Genomic DNA, 26,615 nt, shown 5'->3' on the forward strand with positions numbered 1-26,615 from the left:
ACCCAAGCAGACACGAGTCAGGATTACTTGTTTGTAATCCTCATCTTTTACTTTCACTGACCCCCCTCCTTCAAAAAGGGACAAATTTCAAGAGGAAAAGACATTTTACTGTTCAAAAATGTAAAATTTTTTGAAACACTTGCTCCAAAAAATAAATGATATTCTTTTTTTTTTTTTTTAGCCTAAAGGAACGTTAGCCCAAATGAGCTGTTAGTCTTGAAACGGCATTTTGCGTCAAATCACTAAAAGCGTTGAATCACTTTTCAAATTGTTGCCACCATTAAATATAATAAAGGACAGTAATGTGTATTACTATATATAAAGAATATATTATATATAAAAATTTTAAATAATATAGTATCTGTTTGAATATATGTATGTTTCTCGTATTGTGAAAAAACAAAGACACCTAGAGCCATCAAATTTTGAATAACGTAGTCCTCGACCCGAATACGGGCACCTGGAAGTCCAAATTTGGAATTTGGAATTTATTTTGTTGTCTATTTTATATTTGAGAAACTTTACCGAATTTCGCATCAACAAATTCAACAATTTCAAAGCGAACAATGGAAACACTGTACAAAAAAAAAAAAAAAAAAAAAATCTTCAGCGCGCGAGACTGCCTACCGAAAATTCTAAAGATATATCTGGCTTTATTTACATTCTAACTTCGTTACTTAGAGCACTGAAGTAGGATAATAAGTTTATTTTATACACATCTCTTCTGAATAAAAAAAACAGTACTTCACTATTTTTATTTTTTTTCTTTATACGCACACATAATATGTAATAAAAATAATAATAATAAAAAAAAAACCATAGGAGAGTTCTAATTTTAACTAGAAAATATCTTGTGTTTCATTTTAATTCAAGTATTTCTTCTTTCTGTCCTAAAAATAGAAACTATTTAAAATATATCATTCTAAAAAGCGTCATTTCCGTTTATAAGTTATGAATAAGTAATATTAAATTTTAGAAAAACCGTAATTAATTCTTGACCTATTCTGAAAAAAAAAAAAAAAAAAAAAAAAAAAAAGCTTTACAGTATTTCATTAAATTTTGGCGTTTTGTTTTAATTGATTATCATCTATATCTATGTATCGCAGAATCAATATGAAATTCTACATTACTTTTAATATCATTTATTCAAGTTGTTAAAATTCTAAAAATCGAATTGTTTTTGAATCGGTTTCAGATTAGTGTTTTTGTTTGTGTTTTTGAGGAGCAGCTAAATTCAGCATTTTGCATATGAGTTGAGAAAGTAAAGAAATGAGATTAGTTGCATTATTTTAGAATGCCGAATTAAGGTTGGCAATTACAGCCGTTAACTAACAATTCAGTAAAAAGCTTAATAAAATAAGCATTAGTAATAATTCAATAATTAAAGATCATCATAATAAGCTGATGTTTTCCAGTTTTGCATCATAGAGATATAGGTGGTTTCCACATAAGGCTGGTTTTGATTACTTTATATGATTATAGCAAAGCACTCGAGGGCTGTCTCCCTAAGGGGAAGATTGAATTCGGGGGAATTTTCTAACAAGAACTGACTCGTATATATGTTACGGTGAAACACCGAAATCTGGAGAATGTCGACTTTCACCGGTGAATGTAACATTCCCATAGTCGCTTGGTGCATGTCCGAAATATTTTCCAAATATTCTTATTTCTGACTTATACCGGTAAATGTCGACATTCACCATGTGCTAATGGTGAATGTTGAACATATAATAATATTATATTTTCTTCTCCGTAATTCAGTCTCGAAAAAACGCACTTGAGACTTAAAACGAGAACTTAAGAACATAAGAACTTAAAACACACGGTACATTCAAAATGAGAAAGGAAAATAATAGAAGTTAAAAACTTAGTAAATTATGTGATTCAAATCTTATTTACTGCAACAATTTAAACTATTAGGACACTTTGAATTGCACAAGAGGTCCTTGCTTTTACAACTGCATTTATTTGTGGAATACTTCCTTTTGCAATGACAGCACGTACATATACTCCTCTCTTTTCGACTTACACCAGAGCATATCTGTGATTGTCGACATACACCGGTGAGGGTCCGAATCTACAAGAATGTAATGCAATATTCGATCTTTCACCAACGCATTTGGTGAATGTTGACATTCTCCGGTGAAAGTCGACATTCTCCAATTTCGGTCTCTCACGGTAACATATACGTTACTAATGGGGAAAACCACGAAATCGTTCATGCAGCCGCCCCGTTCGCCGTTTTTCAAACCCCGGACCAAACTGCTCACATTTAGGGACTTTAGCACTCGGTCGCTGGTGTTCCCATAAGGCGAGTTATCTCACTCCATTTATTTGAATTTTCCAATCATCTAATCATTCCATTTTCAAAGAGATTAAAAAAATCTAAATTATGATAAAATGTATTATTAAATATAAATGCTAATGATCCTGGATATTGAATTCTACCAGAAATTTTGCTTGTCTAAAGTTAGTTCTTTAGAATTTCAAATAATTGGCGTTTTACTGTACATTAAAATACAAACCAGCTTTCATGAATTCATTTGCTTAACGATAGTTATGTTTTATTTTAGTTATCTTAGTGTTATTATCGTAAAGAAAATGAAATTGACCTTGGGCTTAGTTTTCTCTATGCATCGCATTGCAGCTGCAGCATCTTGTAATTTTTATTGAAGAAACATAATGAAGTAAATTCTTTAGCTGGTTTATACTAACAGAATGCATGTGAATTCTCTAACATTAGTAATAGCACATTGTTATTGCAAATGTCTCACACATTTAACATACGCAAGCTCGGAACTAAAAGGAAAATAAAAGGAAACAAAAAATAAAGTCGTATCACCTGGCAAAAATACCACGCAGCTGCATATTAGGGAAGAAAAAATAAAAATTAGCTGGCTTTAAATCCGAGTTGCATTTCAATTTCATTCCTCTTTTTTATTATTTCTTAAGATAATACGCGTGTTGGACACAGAGTCCAGAGGGCAAGTACGGCATATGGGAGGGACAAAAATTGACCAAAGGCGGTAATTATTGCATTAATGATAAACAAGCCAGGTAATTTAGTAATTTGGTAATCTTTTCTTCATCTGGTGTGACCAGAATATAAAAGGAATACATATTTCAGCGCCTTGTACAGAATTTTCATTGTCAGATTATGTAACCTTACGGTGTTTAATAACCTGTACGCGACCCCTTAGATAGAATAAAAACAGCCGTAATTGACTTTCGGCGGTAAAGTTCGTATGTTACGATGGGGATTGATGAAGACCCCCCCTTCCGAAAAGGGCATGCCCCCAGCTCATCCTGTAAAAGCTGGCTGGATGAGTTTTCGCTATTAATGGTTAAATGCAGTGGGCTGTACGTTGGTCAAATAGCATAATGTTTACAGACGATGGTGACTCAATGATATTTGCAACATACAATAGGAAGATTAAAGAATTACAGCGACATCCTGTATAATAAGCTCATGAACACTCAGTGATAGCAAACTAGAATTTTTGGTACTTCTGTTTTAGTTCATTCAAGGAACAATTTTTTTGTTAGAAATTGAATATTTTTAGTGTAACTTTCGTCGAAATACCTTAAGGAAATTTACGCCACTGAGTTGATCAACTTGGCGAATGGTAGAATCAGAAAATAACAACACTATATGTTGAAATTTTTTGGAAGAGTAGGGCAAGTAAGCATCTGGGTAGGGCAGTAAGATTTCGTTTTACTCTTGAAAAATTTGTGAAGTTTTTAGAAATTGTGAGGAAATTAGCTTTTATTTTATGTAATCAAACATCTGATGAGCATTTCGTTCTCAAATCTTTTAAATAAAAATAATTACAATAATAATCTATCTGTTATTATTGCCCACCACGAAATGTATAATAATAATCATTGCAAATGGGAAAGAAAGGCTAAATATTCTTAATAAGGATATACTATACATAAAAATTAACTTATTCAGGCAATATAAACATATTGTTTCATATCCTGTTTTTCAATATTATATTTATTGATAAAAAAGTCAACTAAAGAAAATATATAATCTTACTATGTTTCAGCATTAAAACGTATATTTACTGAAAAAATATAAGAATTTGCTTGTGTTATACTTTTGAAGATAAGATTATAATAAGGATAATTATGCTTAATTGAATTATGAAGGTGTAATTTCACATCCAAAAATATGCATTTAAGTATATTGTAACTTATATGCATCTGTATTTTTCATTCAGTAATTTTTCTTATATTTTTAATGTTCTCCAAGTTGCAGATTATTAAATCCTCTAAGACAGGTATCGAAGTATCAGAATTATTCCTTTTATAAATTTAAATTAAGCAGAAAATATTCATTAAGAAAAATAGTGTTTCTTAGCCATGAATATCTATATAATTTCTTAGCCATGAATTTCTTAGCCATCATACTTATCGGCAAAAGTCAGAAAAAATGTGATCCTGAAATTAAAGAAATTTCAAAATCTTTATTCGAGAAAATTGTTTTATTTCGAAATTTCTGACAAAGTTTTAAAACACATTAGTTTATAACTTCTTTCTAATGTTATTGGGTTAATACATTTTTGAGGATCTATGACTTATATAATACAGGGATATAATTTTATGGTGATCATGACCCTGCTTTCTGTTTCTCTTTAAAAGAAAAGAAATAAGTAAAAAGAAAAGATTCTTAGGTGTAGTCGGAATTGTAAATTTATTTTACAGCATTTAATTTAATTTCCTCATATAAGTGATAGATATATTTTCTGCGTAGGAAATTAGACGAAATTACTATTTACGTTTTAATTATTCAGTTTTTAAAGCACTACATTATCAGTATAATCCTGGGCTTCATATGGGAGGGAAGGCACCATCAGACAGTCTACGTCAGTCGTTGCAACCATTTCGCCTCGGTGACCATGAGGCGGCAGTGCACATCCCACCGACGCAGCCTCGGATGAAAAGCTGCGGCACTGAGGACTTGTCTTCCATGGATATGACAAATACTCTTTTAATGCAGAAAACTGGGGGTTGGAGTTAACGCATGTGGGAATAGTTGGGAGTGTAAAAATTAACCTTCTTTTTTTAATTGATACTGAAAACAATGTGTACCAATTCACTTGTAAATGTACAATTTAAAATGTTATTTCATATTGTGAGCAATTTTTTTTAATTATTTAACTCTAATTAATTTACATTCTGCCCTTTTTAGGAACATCCCCGCTTAGGAGGCACGCCACTTGCTATGCTTGCCGCACAATGTAACAAACTCGCCAGCAAAAGCCCACCCCCGCTTGCCGACGCAGCTGTTGGGAAAGGATTTCATCCTTGGAAGAAAGGGGCTCAACCCACTTCGTCTCCAGGAGCTCATCCACTGGCAACGCAGCGAGTCACTACTCTGGCCAACAGCAGTGCTCCATCTCATTTGAACTACCAAAGACCGACGGTAACCTCAGCCTGTAGTTCAGCATCATATGGTGGTGAAAATCTCTTTTATCCAGGCGCCGCCGTCACATCACCGCAGGGAGACGGTGGGCAAGGATCTCTCATCGGCAAAGTGCACGGAGACTCATCTCACTTGGGTACCATGTACTCAAGAGTGGCAACTCATCCCTATGAGAGTTGGCCATTCAACATGAATGTCGCTGGCGGACCTCATGGACCCATCAAGACTGAAGTGTCTTCAGTGAACACTTTAAACTCTACTTCCTGGTGGGACATGCATGCTGCATCCGGAGCCGGTCCATGGTTAGATATGTCTGGGGCAGCATCCGGCTTGCATTCTCAGCTACCAGCAAATTACCCGACTTCAGATTATGGATTAGGCCCCAGCTTGGCTGCATCCAACACTGCCCACCTGTTGTCCTCTGGTCAACATTTGCTCCAAGATACCTATAAATCGATGCTTCCGTCAGCGCAAGGACCTTCGGTGGGAGGACCTTTTGCCCTCAGCCAGCCCTCGTTACCGCAGATGCCTTCGCCGCGGTCGCAGAGACGCTACAGCGGACGGGCAACATGCGATTGCCCCAACTGTCAGGAAGCCGAGCGTCTGGGCCCCGCAGGGGCACACTTGAGGAAGAAGAACATCCATAGTTGCCACATTCCGGGCTGCGGCAAAGTCTACGGTAAAACGTCCCACCTGAAGGCGCATCTCAGGTGGCACACGGGCGAGAGGCCCTTCGTGTGCAACTGGCTGTTTTGCGGCAAACGTTTCACGCGGTCCGACGAACTCCAGCGGCACTTACGAACCCACACGGGTGAAAAGCGGTTCGCTTGTCCTGTGTGCAACAAGCGGTTCATGCGCTCAGACCATCTGAGTAAACACGTCAAGACACATAATGGTAATGGAACCGAGAAAAAAGGCTCCAGCAGTAGTTGCAGCGATTCCGAGAACAGTCACTCCGAACCACCCAGCGTCAATTCTCCTGTTTCTGTTGGCACCCCTCCTCTTGGTCTTCACAATGAACCTATGGGTCCAGATGGAACTCCAAAGTGAAATGTATGAAAATAATAATTAAAAAAATATAATCGCGTATACACAATGGAAACCTTATCCCCTAGAGCTTTCCCTCCTTCTTTTTTTTAATCCTACAATTTCGTTTAATTTGCTGCAATGTATAGTGTCGAATCCTCAACTGAAGTGGCCAAAAGTACTATAATGTCACCTCGCTGTACATTGCATGGTCGTTTCCAGAGCTTTAAATTTCATTCCTATTTAAAGGATTCAACGAAAGCATGCTGAAGAAAAAAAACTGTGTCTTGTCAAAACTGACGGATTTTATCCTTCAAACTTATCTAGTTTCAAATTAAAAATGTTCAGTCAGAAGATTTCAGAAGCTTTGTTGTTTAAAATACGAAGAGAATTCAGTTTACAAGTAATGAAAATATTTCAGCACATATTTTAACTCAAGGAGTCTCACAATTCTTCTTTTAATTTTAATCTTTTTAACTAATCTCACGAAATTTACATAGAACTGTTTCTGTCTGTTCTGCATTCGTACTCAAGTAGAATTTCAGCTACTGGAGGCGGCCATGGTACATTGTATATTGTGTACGTAAATGTATGCGTGTGTGTGTGTGTACGTACGTGTGAAGCTTGCACGTGACCCTGCTGCCTGAAGTAGGACTTCTTTAATGTGTACATGCATGTCATCGTGACTTTTAAATGGACTCCTAATCGACGTTCTCTGTTTTTCGGCATCGAATATCAAGTTAATCTAAAAAAATATATATAGCAAGCAAACTGTGACTTAAGGTGCCGCCTTATGTAACTGTAACCTGTTGGTTATGCTCCTGTATAGAACTGAGAACATTTTCAGTGTGCACTTAAATGTTTCATTATTATCATGATGATGATTAACAAACTCTGAAAATTACTGGAGTTAAAAAAAAAAAAAAAAGAAAGATTCGCAAATTTTAGTAAAGAAGAAGGAAACATTATTTCTATTGACTTGTGTGAAATTTTTTTTCTATTTTTAGCTGTTGTATGAAGAATTCACCATAAATAGTTTTGAATTTTAAGAAGTATTTTGAAAAATAATTTAATCTTTAAAACTTAATTTTGCTTAAAAATTGTCTATAAAATGTTCTACTCATTCGTTAAGGAAAATAGAGAATGATGTAAACTTTGCTATAGTATCAATTTATTCAGATTTTTAAAAGTATAAATTTTTCCAAAGTGTCTGTTGTGTACAAGGAAGCATTTACAACGAAAATTATTGTTTTAATTAATAATTACTTCATATTATTTTAAATTTTATGATTTAATTAAAAAAATTTGAAGCTTGCTGAATTAAATTTATAGATTGTATTTTCGAAATGCATGTTAAAAATATAAAGTTCAGATAATAAAAGTAAAATTAAATTTTCTTAAGAGTAAAATGGCTTAAAAAATTTATTCTAATATATTTCCTTTTTTGAATGAGTGGAGAAATTACATAAGGGAATGTTAAATATTTGATCGTTATTATCATGTAGCACTGAAACTTTAACATTATGATAGTCTAAAAACTTATGTCTGCTTGTGACGGAATTTATTATATTATAATTATCTTAGAGTATTCTTGATTGCTCACAATATCAGAGTTATGATTATTACTTTCATCATAAAAATGTAATTAAGCCTCTAATTTGGTAAATTATTTGTTTTCATGAAGCAAATTTATCTGTGTTCTAAAGGAATCATATAGTAGCGCATCAATATATCTATGTTTTTAAAACGTATTTCGAGTCAAAAAATAAAATAATTAGTTAAAAAGTAAATAATTGAATAAAATGAGTGTATTTTTTTATGAGAATAATATACTGTTTATATTTTTAACCTTTTTTTTAATTCATTACACAATATCTTAGACAAAAATCATTTGGAACATCGAATGCACACCTATGAGACAGTGTCAAAGAAGTCTGAGACGTGTTCCATCTGCAGTGCGAGGGAATGTTTAAGGCACGCAAAAGGCGATGTGTGGTTAATTATGAATCTAAAGATAAATGTTTAAAAATTGTTTAAATTCTACAGTCTCATTGGTGTGCTGCGATATAAATGTATTTGCGATCGGTCGTGATGAGATACTCTTGTATTTGTTTATCGTTAGCTGTGAGTCGGAAATTTAGTATGTGGCAATCACACATCGCCAATTAGCGAGCCTAAAATACTTTCTTCGCATTCCAGAGGGGCACGTCTTAGGTTTCATGGTTTGGAATTCTAGATGAAGGTTGAATATTAAAATAATTGTTCTTTCTTTGTATTATGATAACTCTAAAAAACAATTATCTTCTTTATTTTATTTTATTTCGCGATTTTAGCTGACTGATAAAAAATTTTCCTTTAACGTGTTTTTCCATTGAAATATTTTTTAAATTTTACAATATTGTTTGACTTTAGCTCAGTAAAAATTTCTTTTATAAAATAATATTTCTTTAATCATGTTTAAAAAAATAATCCTGGACCTCGAAAATTAATTTAAATTTTATATTGAAACAGCAAAGCTAAATTTTAGCTTGATTTCTTTATTTTATTGTTATCAAATTTGATCTATATAAAAATTAAGTTGTCTATGGAAACTATTTAATTACATCTGATATAAAAAAGAAGATAAAAGTATATTGTGTAAAACGAATGAAGCGTGTATACTTGCAATTGTCATTGCAAGTGGAGTTCATGTACTGTTATAAAATGATGTGAATAAAAAAATTTTCTGTTCAAGGATTTCAGCTGATTATTTTTTCCAATACGTCTTTTCTTGTATTTCAGAAATTATAAGGAACAAACACACCTTAAACATTTTAGGCGAAACAGCATTATATTACCAAAAAAAAAAAAAAAAAAAAAATGCATGTAAGAAATGAAGTTCTTAGCCTATCTACCCTCAGTCATAATCTCTATAACATTATTAATAACTTTTTTCTTAATCTGATATGTTATTACTGGTACACTGATATGTTACATTTTTAAAAATAAGTTTATAAATACAAAATCACTTATACTCTGTTGACATTATTCAGACCAACTATTAATCTATTCTTTAATTTCCATTAATTCTGATATAATCCCACAGATGCGTACAAAAGCTTCACAGATCCTAAACGTTTGCCTTCGACATTGATTACAAAATTCTATTGAAATTATTTATACTTAGCAAAGTACATTGAAGGAGCAGCTTTCATATCTAGTTATCAAAAATTTTGTCCTAGAGCTGTATAACTAATTAAAATATTTATAAAGCCGGGAAACAGGACAAATCGGTGATATCCCCGCCGAGATCCGAACTTACTGTGCATACCTTTCACAAGCATAGTTAAGCATTAATTGACTATAAATTACACAGAAGCTTATTAGTTAAAATATAATGGGTTCTCTAAATAAAAAAAATATCATGACATCTCTTGAAAAACATCTCTTGAATTATATCTAAAATTTTGAAAAGAAATAAATATATATGTGAACTACGAAAAAGCAACAGAGTTAAGATTCGTTGGAAACGTTTAATAATTAAACTTACAAATTAATACAAAATTAATTTTGGTGGTAGCAAAAGGCACAATTGGTACCATAAAACATTTCAGAAAACGACTTTTCAAAGAGGACTTGGAGAGAAGTTTACGTTTTCCTGTGCTTTCATTCATGAAAAATAACCAAGAAAAGACGAAGACTGAAATAACAACAGCGTTCGAACCGCGTTTTTAAGTTCTAAATTTGACTGCTTTCATTCAATGAATAATAAATCCACTTAACGAAGATTTTAACTTGAGACGGTAATCAAATTTAATTAATTAATTAATTATAATTTTTACTGCATTTATTTAACAACTCTGCTCAACAAAGATTTAATTTTGAACCAACAAAACAAAATTTCTTCAACCCGCTCATGCAGCCAGCCCGTACTAGCGTTCAGCGACTTTATCGCTCGGCCGCTGGTGGGGTCGTCTAAGATTGGAAACATGGTGGGCTAGCACAAAGCGGCAGATCCGGATATTATTCTTCAGCCATAAAAATGACCATAAACTGTTTTACTTTTAAATAATAGCAAGCTTTACAATTAGAATTTAAAGAACGAAGTTTACTAGTCCATAACTCCGAAGTGTAATATTATAGTACGCAGTTTTATGAAATCATCATTGCTCTGATTTATCTATATTAAGCAATACTTCACTATAAGCCAATAATCCAGCCTGAAAAAAATACTTAATTTTCATCTTGATTTTTGATTTTTAAATCCCTTTCGAGCGTGATTTTTATCTGAATTGAAGATACCAATTTTGCAATAATGTAAACCATTGAATGCGGTTATCGATTTACTACTATTAAGATGATTTCATACTCTAGTATTCGTAGATTTTCAATAAATTTTTAACTGTTGCTCTCAGATTAAATTTGTAAAACACTTTCAAAGCTTTTTGTCGGCATGTTTTGGCATTAATTTTGGTCTTCTGAATCAATTAATGTTTTTTTTATTTGAACAAAATTTTGATTTCTTTATAGATAAAATAGTCTTATAATTTAAAGATAATTCTTTTCTATGGTTTCTTTTTCCTTATACAGAGGGATTATATCTTTTAAATCTTCAGTTAATTCAATATCCTTTTGATCTGTAGAAACACTGAATATTTGTTCCTTAAAAAAACACTTTTTTAAGCGATAAAATTCCCATGTTTTTTATTGTACTTAGAAAATCATATGCACAAATCGTAGATAACATTTCTTCTACTTTCCTATACAGTCAAGGTTATTTTCAGTGACCTTTTCTGACTGTATAGGTAGGCACAGTCGATGGCGGAAAGCGGCGCTTTTAAATGTTTGATTTTAAAATGAATTGTTAATGAGCTAATAATTTGGTCTTAGTAACAGAATTGTCTGACGTTTTGCCATAGAATTATTTTCTTACTTAGAACTTAATTTCTTTCAGTTAATAAGCAGGTAATTTGTTGGAAGAAAAAGTTTGAAATAATTATATTAATGTGATAATAAATAATTAGCATTTAAAATACATTTTCGCTTTAATTATAAATGTTGGCTAATGTATAAGGACAAGGTATTGTAATAAAATATTGATTTGTGTTCGGAAATATTTAGAAAAACTTCAAGTGTCATGTCAATCATTATCACGAATCTCTCAAGCAAATTTCATTACATTTTGTAGGATCTCCGACATACCTAGATTTTTAATGCCCGTTGTAAGTTTAAGATAATCTAAAAATTTCGAAAATATCAAATTCAAAGATTTGCATTTCAAATTATAAGTGTATTTCTTACAATCTGACCGATTTTGAAACAATGAACAGATTTCTTAAATCTTCGATTTATTTTTAAAAAGAATGTCATATTAATATAGTTTAAATTATATTTAATTTGTTTTAAATCTATTATTCATTTTCATGAACATCTGAAATATTACCATAAGGAGGTTTTTAATGTCATACTGTAGAGACACTAGGTTAATTGGAAAAAGCTGGGGAGATGAAAAATTAGCAACCGCCTTCGTTGGGAATCGAACCGGGGTGAAGAGAATCATCATCCAACACCCTTTTAGTTCGGGCGCCACTGTAGAGACATCAGGAATTTTGGAAAAGCCAGAGAGATGAAAAATTAGCAAACGCTTTCGCCGAGAATCGAACTACGGACCATTGGAATACCGGCCAAGTGTGCTGACCACTGCACCACGAAGGCACGCTAGGAAAGCGGGAGAAATACCTTACAATACATCATGTAACTCGAATAGCATCGTTTGTTTTTATTTATTAATATAAATATGATTTTCGGAATATTTAGGGCAAAAATAATTAACAAAATGGTTTGAATTATAGAAAAACACACGAGAGCTATTTTTCAGTTGGACTTTTTAAGGGAAACGGGTTCGTATTCCCGTTACTGACAGGAAAAACTCAATGGAGGGAAAAAATTTCAACGTAGCCAACTCATTCGCCCAGATCTGAGCCCGAGTTGAACTGCAAGCTTCCAGAGATTTTGTCGTTCAGTGGCTGATGAACAAGCAATTAATGCAAATAATAAAATCCTATGACACCACAGGAAATCTGATGAGGCTAGCACATGACCTCCCTACAATTCTTTGTTTTGAATAGAAATGAGCTTTAAGTAAAGTATCACTTTCGTCGATCATTTGTAATCAAAACCTAATTTGACGTTCCAATAAACAGAAAGGTCTATAATGCGAAATTCTGGATTATATTTTACTAAGTATAATTGGATATATGTAAAAACTGGTTTTTCTAAATTTACCAATATAAGGAAATATTTGCTCTTTTACGCTTTTTTATTAAAAATTGCATTTTATTGGGAAGTTGAATAACATATAAGATAACTGGTTTTAATTAAATAAAATATTCGTAATATATTTAAAATAAATACTTTAAACTGAATGTCATACCGCAATTTTCTCCTATTTTACTTCTATAATATGATCAACTATAGTGTCAACACATCTAAATTCATCAGATCTGAATATACATCTCTGCTATATTTAGGTATCAGTAAAGGGTGCTCGTTAATTTTTGAAACTGCAGCTGAGAATTTATTATTACTATGCGTTTAAGGATTAGTATTAAGTAAAAAAGAATAAGTATTTTTAAGTCTGACATTTATTCTTGTGCCTCCTCATCATCAACAGTACAAGAGAATAACGAGCGCATTTTTTGGGTGGATATATAAATAAATATCACGTCTAGAAATGATAGAAAAACACTTAACACGTTGCATTATTTAAGATTAAATTCTTATTATTGTGATCCTATATTATTCGGTGAAAATAGAAGATATATATTATAGGTGCGCAAGCTAATAGCTGGACTAGGCCTTCATTCTCTCAATAAAGATTGGCCTAAAATACCACGAACTTGAATTTTGTTAAGGTGGATGGTCCAAGGAATAGGAAATTAAACAGTGGAGGCCTTTGTCCCGAAACAATGACTTTGAGAAACAGTTCCAGGGGAATATTTCAGCTGTGCAACTGTGAAACAGATAGGATGACAGAAGTTTAAAACACCACACTAGTGACAAGCAAAGTCAAGAAGTAAAATCGAACTGTCTTACAACACAAGTGTGCTCTTCAAAAATGCTAAATATGCAACTCTGTACAGAATTCGAAATTCTCAAACACTAAGAACACAATACAGGTAATCGCACTAATGTAATATAAAATAAAGCAAAAAACTGAGCCTTAATCAAACATGGTCTAATGATTGCAAATTATGAATCAAACATGAATAAAAAGTATTCATAAGTATGTGCAATAAACTACCGGCTAGAAAACAGTTACGGTCGCCTAATAGATGTGCAACGAATGGTCTAATAAACCTATCATCTTTCAGTACTGCATTATTAATGACTGAGAAGCAAATCAACAGTAGAGCTGTGAGATGTTCGCTTATCAGAGGAGGGACTTTTAAGTGTCTATGCAGCATAGAATTTCTGATGAAAATACAAGCATTAGTGATAGTGTTAAGCACATTATTTGCCATTTATTAATATTTGTCGGGGTAGTCGCTGCCTAGGCTGGCATAGCATAAAATAGGTCTGACATTCGTTATGTATAAACTCCTTTTGTTCCTAAAGTCCAGATTTGGTTTGTAACCAAGTAAGGGTAGAAGTTGATGTTGTCTGTACTGATCCTATTACGTGTGTTGATTCCATTTAAGATTGTTATTAAGAATTACCCTCAGATGTTTAGCTTTGGATGTTATTCATACTTTCTCATTAAACAAATAAATTTTTTCCTGTATTTTGGGCTTAGGCTTGTGCCGTCTTACTGCAAGCAACCAAGGCTTCCTTCCATCGACTGTACCTTTCAGTTTCGGTACCAATCTTCAATTTCGTAAATTTTGCTGGTAATTTTTAAACTGCTTGGTTTGGCGGAAATGATCTTACCTCGATTATGGTATCGTGTGTATAGCAGAACAAGAGCTGACTGTAGTCATATCTCGGGTTAGGAAAATCAGCTATGTAGAAGAGGTAAAATATCGTGACAAAACAGGAACCTTACGGAACATATGCATAGCAATTTTTCCTGGAAGAGTACGTTGAGCTTTGTCTTACTGCGAAGGAATTAAGAATAAGAATCATTTACTTGTTAAAATTCAGGTGCTAAACGTGGTGGAACACTTTCGTTACGTCTAGCGTTTGGTGGAAGGGAAGACGGGTGGGAGACCCTCGTACACGTCCCTCGGAGTGCTCTCCATCAAAATTGGAGGCAGAAAAGCTAAATCGCACTGTCACCTGAATGGTGCTCAAGGCTGTTGCCAACGGCACGCGTAATCTAGCGCTCCTTGCCGCAAAGAATTTCATGCGCTTGAGCTGACTATATCAGACAAGTGAGCATAGCAGCAACAACAACATGTCTAGAGTAACGAGAGCAGTCGATCTTTTATTATATATTTCAGGACTTAGATATTCTACAAACCTCAGTAATTGCTTCGTTGTATTTATTTCCTTTCTAAATCGAAACTGCTTGTCTGGAGATGCCGTAAGATCAGCCTTTCAAGCAGTTTTTCCGTTCTTGACATAAGGCAAATTGAACGGTCGCGGGTCATGTGATTCTTTACAGGTTTTGTGAGCAGGGATATGTTTGTATTTTTACAAAAGAAAGCTAAGTATAATGAGTAAGGCACGCATTCTTTATACTTATTAACTTTGTTATCCCAATTTTTGGAAAATTAAAAAGCCTACCGTTCGTAATTCTCTTCTCGCCTGACGCTTGCCTTGTACAGAGCTTTCTGAGAATCCTTTGAATTTCTCCCGAAGTCGTGAGTTTGATAACTTTATGAGCCACAGACACTCCACGTGCTTCACAAAAATTTCTGTTCTTTCTTCAGCGGTGTGTGCCATATGATTTTTAAAGGAAGGTTTCTTTTACGATCTTTTGCCAATTTCCAGAGGGAGCCGTCTTGGAATTTTCTCTTTTTCTTGGGATTTGCAATTTGAAACTAAATCTTTGCAGAGTTTTATCTGGGGATTCCAGGTGATGTGATATTGTTTTTTGAGTCGATTCTTAATTGTCCAGAACTTTCTAATCTTCCTGAGGAGTTTGCGGGATCATTTCAATGTATTAGCCTCATTATTTACATACTTAATTGTGCACTGGTGAAAGCATTAGTAGCTGCCTCAGTACTAAGTTTGTCTTGCAAGGCATCAAGCTTTGAAGGGTTTATTTTCAAAAGATTACGAAACAGGTGGCAGTCTGTGTAGGTTCTGAGTTTAGGAGATCTCGGCTTTTCAATTCCAGTTTTTGCTAAAACCAGAAATCGAATCAATGATCCGATGAGAGTTCAGTTTTATCTCAGCCATACCTATGCTAGTATTAGTGATGAAAAAGTTTAAAATGACTCTCTACTGTCCATATCTATTGACATTTGGAGGATATATCGCAATGGGATAACTGCAGATGTAGTCATATAGTGCTTTCCTATTAGTATTTGAAGTCTTACTACTCATCGAACATGTCTTACTACCCATACAAATCTAATATATTCTTCTCAGTCGTGATTATACTATATGTATCATATATGTATATGACATTTTTAAATACTAAAGTTGAGAAGTTTTGGATAACATCATAATATAATTTTTGATGAAAAACTGTTCAGAGCTTCAAGTAAAGCCTCGGTTTGTCAACTACATCCAAAATCTAATATATTGTTCTCGCTGACATAAAAGCCTTAAATATTAAACTTAGAAAGCAGTGGATTATATTTTAATACAGTTTTTCATTAAAAACTTATGTGAGCCTCAAATAAGATTGTCCAGTTTTACTCCAAATCAATTCTTTATATGAATGCAGAAAGCTTAAATACGGAAAACAGAAATTTTGAAAGTTTGATACACAAGTTATCGTGATGAAAAAATCGTTATACACATACAGACACATAAACAGAGAAACAGATATCATTGTAAAACCGTGTCGTGGAGATAATAATTCGTTTTTATTCACTGAAAACTCAGTATTTAAATTCGGGACCGAAAACATTGCTTCTTCCCTTACATATATAGATTGGCGGATGGTAAAAATCTATGCTTTTATAAAAGCATTGCGGAACTGCTGTTAAAATTCTAGGGGCCCAGTTTAAAAAGCACTGTAATTGAAGAATATATTTAGTCAACAATCAAGATATGTTTCTACAAAATACGGCCTTAAACGAAATAAGATGAAGCGGTGTCATTTTAACACATATAGAAAGATGAGACTAAAATGAAAAAAAAAAAAAAAAAAAAAAACTCTAATTCCGGTATATTTTTTGTACTATTTCGGATAATCATATTGTCTGCATAAGAACAGTATAATTTGAAAGGACAATGCTTCATATTTTAACGGTCCCCCCAAAAGGGCTGTTTTAAAGTTTAATATATTTTAACAGCAGAAATTATCGATAGAGATGGCTCAGTAGAATAACGAAAAAATATACAGCATACTAGAAGAATACTATACATTTAGACTAATAGAGGAATGTCATATATCTTCTGTATATCTGAAAATTGGAGAATATCTAATTTAATTTTATAAAATATTGTCGCGTAGTTGAAGTTATCGTACAACTGAATAAGTGACCATATATTTACACTTAATGAACAAGCTGAAACATTCTTGAAAAAAGGAGAACATTACCCAATAAATGGAACATAAAGAGGAAATAAATTAACAGGAAGCAAATTTAAACGGAAACCAGTTTTGGGGTGGCTTCCCATTGTATACGTTGCAAACTCGAAATCCGACGTCTTACCCACTGAGCCACAATGTGCTGAGCAGAAAAGGACATTTTTCGCTGCGATATTTAATATTTGTTAAGTAGATATATCATGAAAGAAATGCATTTTTTAAAATTAATAAATTTAAACTTTAAAAAAATAATATTCTTAGGATCTCCATTTATTTTTTTAATAGTAGTTTAATTTATTAGCCAATAACAAACACATTAAATCTGAAAGATAAATAGCTTACATTTTGCCAAATGGAAAGTGAAACAACACAAAATCGTGTTTCGAGACTAGTAGCCGTTTTGGGATAGCAAAAAGTTCAAAAATTAAAGATTCAGATAAAGTAGAACGAATTTTTGTGATTAAAGATTACTATAATTACCATAGTCATCACATAATTTAATAATAATAATAATTTAAACTGATTGGCGTACTCTACTTTGATATATAAAGTAAAAGTTAATAAAGAAGTTTTATGGAACCGGGAAGTAATGAATTTAATAATGATTTTAAAATTAATTTCATTCCTTTCACTAACTAGCTCTACAAACACTTAGAATCTACAGCTTTTCTACTAACTTTACCAAAGGTAACTTGCATGTCTTAGTAACCTCTCTTCTTTATACAGTTAGTTTCGTGGCGAATACAGTGGTATGAATTATCGAATGAAAGTTATTGTATAATTAATTCGACAGTTGAAAAATGGTCGAGAGAAATAATTTTATATTTCAGGTGGTAACTGAATTAATTTGAATATAATCAAAAAACAATTTACTCCCTTCTTTGCTTGAAACTACACTCATGTCCATAAATTAAGGATAATGCAAAATCAGGCAAAGGAAAAGTTAGAAGCAAAACAAATTTGACTTATTTGTAAAGCTTATTTATTAAACAAAAGGTAAAGAGAAAAAAAAAAAAAAAAAAAAAAAAAAAAAAAAAAAAAAAACCTATTTACAATAAACCAATATTACATGGTTGGTATGATTGTTAATACATTGTATGTCTCCCAGACGATGCAATACAGTCCGTACAACGCCTAGGCATGCTGAGTATCAAATTATCGGTCAGATCTTGGGGGATATTACACCACTCAAAACGCAATGCTCTCCGAAGTTCCGGTAGACATGTAGGAGGAGATTGACGGGCTGCAACTCCTCGGCCAAGCATGACCCACACGTGCTCTACTGGATTCAAGTCCGGTGAGAATGCTGGCCACTCCATACGGGTGATATCCTCCGATTGAAGGCATTCGCTTACGATGTTTGCACGGTGAGGACGGGCGTTGTCATCCATAAACACAAATTGTGCGCCCATGGCGCCCTGAAACAAACATACATGTTGTTCCAGAGTGACGTCCAGATAGATTTGGCTTGTCATGGTTCCAATTTGAACATGCAGGTCAGTTCTGGAACCCAGAATAATTCCACCCCAAACGAGCACTCCTGCACCACCGCAACGGTGTCGTTCAATGATGTTTTCTTGGTGGTAACGGGTACCTGGAGCTCTCCATATGAAAGTCCGGCGAGAATCAGACTGCAAGCTAAACCTGAACTCGTCGGAAAACATCACACAAGCCCACTGTTGCGGTGTCCACAATGCATGCTCTCTACTCCAGGCTAACCGCAGACGGCAGTGAGTTGCAGTAATTGGAACGCATCTGACAGGTCTACGAGCATATAGACCAATCTGCCCTAAGCGTCTGTACACGGTCTGCCTTGAAATTGTCGTACCAGTGGCTGAAGAGAGCTGACGAGACAGGTCTAAGGCTATTCTCCGCCTGTTTCTTTTGGCACTAACTGCCAAATACCGGTCCTCATTCGGCGTTGTAACTCTGGGCAATCTGCGCTGTAACGTCTACTCACATTACCATCATCTTGGAATCGTTGCCAAAGCCTGGAGATGACACTCTTGGCAATTCCAAGTTCGTCTGATACTTCCAGTTGGGTACGCCCACATTCCAGACGGCCGATAATTCTGCCACGTAAAAAATCATCCAAATGCGTCCTTTGTGTCATAACTATTCGGTTATTGCACTGAAATGCTTATAAAGCGCCTGCGAACAATTTTACTTCTTTGCCTGTATTCCTTATATATCACTCTCTTACACTCTCGTCATTGTGACGTACCATCGGTGTCATCTGGTTATTTCCTGAAATTTGTATATGATTCTTGAAGATGTCTGTAGTGATTTTACAGGTGATATATTTATTTTAGAGTTCGATTTCCGCGTGACTTCGAATTATCCTTAATTTATGGACACGAGTGTATATTCGTGTAATGAATCATTATAAATTTTACACTTTTCAGAAAAATAAAATTACATAATATAAGTATTAATGGGGCTAGCTTATGGGGAGTCTTGGCCTTTGAGATTTATTGAAATAAAACAATAAATAGAAATGAGAAAAGAAACGACTATCTATTGATACCGAGTCTCCTTCCTGAATTACATCAGTCAGAACTAACTGTATAGAACTGTAATTTGCTAACGCTTAAAGACAAACCAATTGCAAATAATAAAGCTTATCTTACAGGAAAATTCGTCTTTGTTCTCATGTTATTCTCTCAAAGACCATTAATGAAATTACAGTTTACCCTCAGATTTTTGATAATTCATGCAAGGAAATCTTCCACAGAGAATATCTTTCCAAGGAAAATTTGAGAAATTACTTCACAAAAACATCTCTGCTGATTAAATATCTGAAGTAATGTATAGGTCTGAGTCTACTTATGAAGCTGATTGTGAGATCTTTGAAACAACTAACGGGTTTTCTCGGTTTACCATTTTCTGAATGAAAATCGGTGCGCAACGGAAAATTACCTACATTTTAGAGTAATTCTGGGTTTAAATGATGTTTTCGGATAAGTATTAATTACAAAGGATAAATTTCTCTTATCTTAAATTTTATGCATTTCAGGTTTCTGATACCTGCAGTAAAACGCCGATAAGCAATGTGATTGAAAATATCCTTCGCTATACTTTCAGTCTGCATAGATATCCGGAACTATCTGAGGGAAAATGAGTTATTGAGTTGATAGCGTCAGATAAAAAATATTTGGTGAGAGCAGGATATATAATTTAGTGGTGCTGTTCTGTTATCGAGACCGGATTCAGATATCGCGAAAAGCTGATGATCAGGCGAAAAATTCAAAGCATAAAAATAATCGCCGAAATATTAACGATACGGTTAAACTGAAGAAACAATCCAAGGGAAAAAGAAAGGTATTCGTAGAATTAGACATTCGTAGAATTAGTAATTTAAGAAACGTCCCGAAGAAAAAAAAAATCGGTTAGCGAATTAAGATTAACGCGAAGGCATAAACTGTGGATATCATTTAAAACGTCTGGAAGCATATGCGTTTTAGGATGCTGCTCCCGTCACATACCATCCATTAAATAAAAAGCTACTTGGTTACGGTCAGTGCTGCGTTGAAATTTATTTCGCTATTTCGCACTGCCCCATAACCTTTCAATAGTTTGCATATGACAACCAGTACTGGATCGATAAGATTATATTTATGGTTAACGCAGAAATGTTCAAATCCAGTCACTTTTTATTTTTCAGTGATACCCTTTCCAACAGTCTGAGTATATTATAATGCCATCAAAAATATTTTCTTCAATAACTTTAAACAAAGTTCTGGCAGAGCGTAAGGCACAGCAACTAAAAACATTCTATTCCTTCTCAAGAAATCCTGCCGCACACCCACTGAGGCGAAAGGTTATTTTTTCGACCAACGTTGTTCGACCAACGACCAACGTTTCAACCAAAACCAAAATTGTGTTTTCGAAGCGAAAACTTCGACAATATTACCACTGCCACCTATTTTAACTGACTGTCTGGAATCTAGGCATTAATATATGACCACAGACTTAAGTTATATAACTGCTCCAATCAACAACAGTGCCATGATTCATATCCAGTTAATACTGTCAAAATTCAATGGAAGTTAACTCTAAATACCATGCATAAAGGAAGCGAATTACCGCTAATAAACGGATTCTCGATCCTTCACACCAATTTTGAGAATGTGATTCTGTTTGCTCCAGCACGTCATATTTTCACATTTCCATTTTGGTGCTTCCTTCGAAATGAAGTAGACCTTCATTTTATGGTTTTGTGCATTTTCTTTCAGAGTGAATAATTCCTCGTTCCTGAAAAAGTTATATGGAGGATGTTTCATCATTAGGTAAGTCCCAAATTTACATATCCATGGTAAATACATTATTAATAAAAACGCAAGTGACCGTTACAGCTTTAGAATTTGTATTCTCATTGCCAGCTTTAAAATAGACATTTTTTTTTAATGCAAACATTGTAACGATTTTCAAAGTCAACAATGGCGACTTCATATGAACCAATCTCTCGGCGAGTTAGTTTAGCTTTCGGCGACTACTCCGGTTCCAATAATAGAACAATACCAGTTTAGTTATTGATGTTAACACGATTTCTGCTATAATGGGCGGCAGTATCTGGGTTTTACATCAGTTTTCTTATGACATTGAGGAACAATTTTATACACTGCTATGATTAGAGAATTTGATTACCTATTTATGCATTATTGCGCAAAATTGGCTGCAACACTACATGTTTTGTTTTGTGTTTAAATATTAATTATCGACACTAAAATTGCAGCTGAAAATCTCGGATCTAAATTAACCTTGAATAGAAGGCTTCATCGTTATAAAATACCATTTCGGTAATCATGAAAAAGGACGGGTTTGTGTTCACAAATATTTTTGATAATAGGCTTTTGAGAAAGCATGCAATTTATGTTCACTGTATACAAAAACATTATTAGATAGGAACTTTATTCGGAGAAAAAATATGTTCGCATTTGTATAGTGAATCAGACGTTACAAGGCGGGGATAAAATGAGATTTTTTAGCAATCAACATTCTAAATATCCGATATAGTACGCGCTACTTTTCTTTTAGTTATGCTCAGAATTTATTGAATGAAAAATATAGAAAAAAAAATAATGCTTTGAATTTAACAGATCTTTAATTACAGAGTCTTTCTACCAACTTCTTTAAGGAATACAAATGTGTAATTTAAAAAAAATTAAATTTATGATTAAACGTTTGAAAAGCGTAATTTTAGTTAAAAGGATATCTAACGAAGTATTAGATGTCCCGTTATTTTCATGCAGTTATTAAATATAAACTGCTTGTTCAATGTTTACGAATTTATGTGTTTACCTGAAGAATATTTTTAATGAGATATTTTTTTTACCTAAAATATTTCGAATGAAGCTTTCAAAAACAATCAGGTTTTAAAAAGGATAATAGATCAAGGGGGAAAAAATCGGGGTCATTTTGCCAATATTTAGTATTTGATATTTACTAATAAAACTGAAAACATAAGTATTCGAACACAAATGTGAACCACTATGCAAAGCTTCTTTTATATTTTGCGAACAAAATTTTATATTAATTTAGTTTCAGCATAAACTTGTGCACACGAAATAATTCACGTTACTATTTTATCTGCTATTAAAAATATGGTTGCTTGCGCACGGATTCGTAATGGATTGAATGCATAGAGAACCGATGATAGCTTTATTAAATTTATTTTTCCAAAAGAAACACTTTACACTTCTGGAATTTTCCACAAAAGTACCCGTACAACTTTTCTCAAACCGTTAATAACGTAAAACACAACACAATGCAAAACGCGTTCAAAGAGAGACGCTCGCACGATGTTTCAATACTCTGAAGTCAGCTCTGAACTAAAAGCTGCGAGCAGACATTCTCTTCGGTCTTATAGTATAGCTTTCACCCGGCCACCGAGAAATCTCTAGTACCTTCAATTTCTCGAAATTACTGGAAGACATATGCGTTTAAAGTTACATATGAGGGTCAGATACGGTTCCAGTTACATATAGAATCAATTATAGTTAATCAATTCCAGTACCAATTACAGTTATAAAGGGATCGGATCTAAATATCGCCAAATTGGCGCCACGTTTGGCGATATCTGAGATATCGCCAGTTATTTAGTGAGATATCTCACTAATTTAGTGAGATAACCATTTAGTGCAATGTTAAATAGACTTACCCCTGTAATCTTATTTTTTCGAATGAGCTTCGACTTTTTAGATTTTCATGTTAAATTATACAAAACATACCACATTTCCACATACCATTTCGCTAAAATTATTAACATATACACAAAATTCATAACAGTATTATGTTACTCAATAGATATTACTGCTCTTAGCACAGAATTTTCCAAGGTCATAAAAGAAACATAAAAGTTTCATTTCATACAGTTTCATCAACTATCAAAAATATATATGTTCCCATTTCTAACAACACTCAAAATTTTTTGTGATAACGCTTCGAATATACATAATTGAGACATAATTCAAAAATTTCTCACTTTAACTGAAGAACTTTCAAATAATATAAATACGAATTTAATTTCCAAAAATTCACTAATGATCAGCATGCTTGTTATATTTGTAAAATATTTTCTCCTCCTTTCTAGTGCTATTTCATATCAAACTGCGGAGATATTTTTTGTATGAAACGCAAATGACTTTGTTTCGTCTATCTTTGTGTTCCCATATTCAGTGTTTTTATTATTAAGAAAGTATTTCGAAATTAAGAAAGTATTTCGAGCAGGGATACTATTGTAATTTGAGATATTGTAATTATGATAACTGTAAGTTTCGTTTTACATTCGACGCACATATGGCACTAAATTAATTGTTTCCACTTCTATAATTCTATTTCTGATGACAATAAACTTGATAAAAACAAATCTAGTTGCATAATTAGGACAATTCCGCTCAAAGTTCCGTGTTTCGTAAGAAAAGTTATTACTTCTGCTTATTTCAGTGGAAGTGAAACTACTTTTGAAATGGAAACAATAGTATGTTCTACATTACAAATTCTTTTATCACATCGTATAAGTTTAAATTTATTTGACTACATATTTGTAGACATATAATATTTCATTTTATTATTGTTCATCTGGTAAAGAAGTACAGCGCATTTCACAAGAAATAGAAAACACTTTTGTATTTGTTTTTAGTCAGCTCGCATTGATTGGGATCGTAGTTGGAGAACTAAATTCTTTTGCTGACTAGGAAAAAAATGTGATAAATCACCACTTTTAAAAACCTGCAGTTTATTAAAGTATTTGTTTAAATACATGTAATCTCCTTTTAGAATCCCAAACTTTTTATTAATTTTACTTTATTTTTATTCTTTTTATTAAACTCTGCCAGAATAAATTCTAGCATATAGGTTAGAGAACAAAAGAAGAAATTTATAAGCAGTTTTGTGTATGAAACTGGACATTATATATTGAAATAAATATGTAAAACTTATAGAAGACTTCATTTGGAAGGCCTAGAAATGTAGCCCTAATTTTCTGCTATTTTTTTTTTTTTTTTTTTTTTCCATAGAGGCGCACTGATTATTCACAAACTGGGAAACTCGTAGCAATATTCTTTTTCCAGCATTAGAAGGAATCTTGATATGCCAGTAATTTAAAATTAAAATTTAAAATTTTAACAAAAGAAATAATGTTTATTTAGAAACGAAACATCTTGTATGTATTAAAAGAAATATTCTGGAAATAAAAGGGAGAAATTGCTTGGTTTGAGATGTACATTTCTAAAGACAACAACTTAAACAACTCAGATTCAAATGGAGTTCATAGGATATATACATACGTATATATATATAATCTCCAATGTCATGAACAACTGTATTAATTTCTACATTTAAAACTTCTTAGAAGAGAAAAACAGAACTCATTTTTGGAAGCATATTTTAACTGATATTCAATGACTACCATGCGATATGAAGGGGCAAAAATCACTTATATGCGGTAATTTACAGAGTATAAATCACGATTCAACAGTAGATTCCAAAAAGTTCTTGTTGAGGTTGAAGAAATTTTTAAATTTCATTATTTTGTTCTCAATTATATTAACCATTTTTGATAATTATGATTTGATGTACAATTATTAAATAAATGTTAAAACTATAAGTTATTTAATTAATTTTATTTTATTATACCATTGTTTTATCTAAGTCTCATTATAATTATTTTCCCCCAACAGTAATTAAATGCATATCGCGATGATAAAAATTTCGGAAACACTGACTAACACTTTTGAAATAAGTTAAACAAATAAGTGGTAAATTTAAAAGAAAAATTATAATAATTTTGAAGTGATAATAAATTAAATTATTCTATATTTTCGAATTTTTTTTTCATTTTTAAGTTCATATTTAATATCATTCATATTTAATAGCAAATGAAAATAAGGAAAAAAATTACAAATTACAGTTTCGAATTGTTCGCGCAGTTTGAAATTTTTCTGACATCTGAATGGAGAAAAAAATATCTATGATGATCTGTTAAAAACTATCTGCTATTTAACTTTTTAAAAACATATTTAATGTCTATACAATTTTCTGAACTCTTAAATACTTTCACACTTTTTTTTTCACATTTACTTTTATTACTTTCACATTTTACTTTTTCCTTCCTAGCTTTTTATAATTGGCACACAGACAAAAAATGTTAAAGAGCTTTATCTGCCACTTTTTGCGCAATGTATGAAACTGGTGTTTGATTTTTTGAGTCTTACAGATTGAATTGTGAAAGAATTTAATCAAAAAATTAAAAAGTAATAGGAACTAATTGTCCATTTTACCGATTCAGAAAATATGAGTGGAGATCATAAATATATTTATAAGGTGTATGTTTATGTGTTTTAGGTAATAATATCAGGTTCAGTGTTCCTCCTTACTTGCTTTGGGAACATTAAATGACCTGACTCGGAACAGGGAGCTTACTAAAGCTATGTTCAATAAATGTGGGAAGTAGACAAGATACACAGGAAGGGTATACGAAACCTTTTATTCTTCTCTCTTTACAATGATTTCCGGACTTCGGAATACAGAGACCAACCACTTGTGGTCTGAACGTAAGAATATAAAAAAATATTAACTAAACTCTAACTAAACTAACTTTGGATTAATAAACAATTGCCTACTTGAAGATTGGCCGTTTATTAACAGAAAGACCGTATGTAGTACAGAGAACTGTTAACACTACGATACGTTTGAAATTATCAAGAGGATTAAACCTCTGGCCTTGAAGGCAACTAGCAACCGAGTAAAACTGCTATGGCAAGCGGCCTGCTCCTAATCACTCCTTCTCTCTCTTGCTTGGCAAAAAGCCACAACTTAAGTACTTGGCGTTCGCAAGACAAATTTGCATAAATAAGTTAAAGCTTTTATATATTCTATAAATGTTTCTAAATTCAGGATCCTTACCCAGTTCGGTTATTACAGTTTCTCGGGAATTTATTGTACATGCTGTGAACATTGCCACCTTTACAGTATTACCTTCTTCATCTATTTTTATTCTGGATAGGGCATCTGCTACGATATTTTCCT

General features: G+C 32.9%; 1 protein-coding gene across 8 annotated transcripts in view; it reads left to right on the forward strand.

The window, feature by feature from the left end:
- The window catches only part of Sp1 (transcription factor Sp8), a 127,573-nt gene extending 118,380 nt beyond the window's left edge, over window positions 1-9,193 (forward strand). For all 8 annotated transcript variants that reach the window (XM_035369850.2, XM_035369846.2, XM_035369847.2 and 5 more), the window contains one exon: window positions 5,198-9,193. In XM_035369850.2, coding sequence (XP_035225741.1) covers window positions 5,198-6,481 — 1,284 coding nt within the window. In that variant the 3' untranslated portion in view covers window positions 6,482-9,193. The remainder of the gene's footprint in view (window positions 1-5,197) is intronic.
- Window positions 9,194-26,615: the final 17,422 nt, after the last annotated feature.

The sequence above is a fragment of the Stegodyphus dumicola genome, chromosome 7 (assembly GCF_044657685.1).
Source record: "Stegodyphus dumicola isolate Sdum_Otavi_A_Nest chromosome 7, ASM4465768v1".
Lineage (NCBI taxonomy): Eukaryota > Metazoa > Arthropoda > Arachnida > Araneae > Eresidae > Stegodyphus > Stegodyphus dumicola.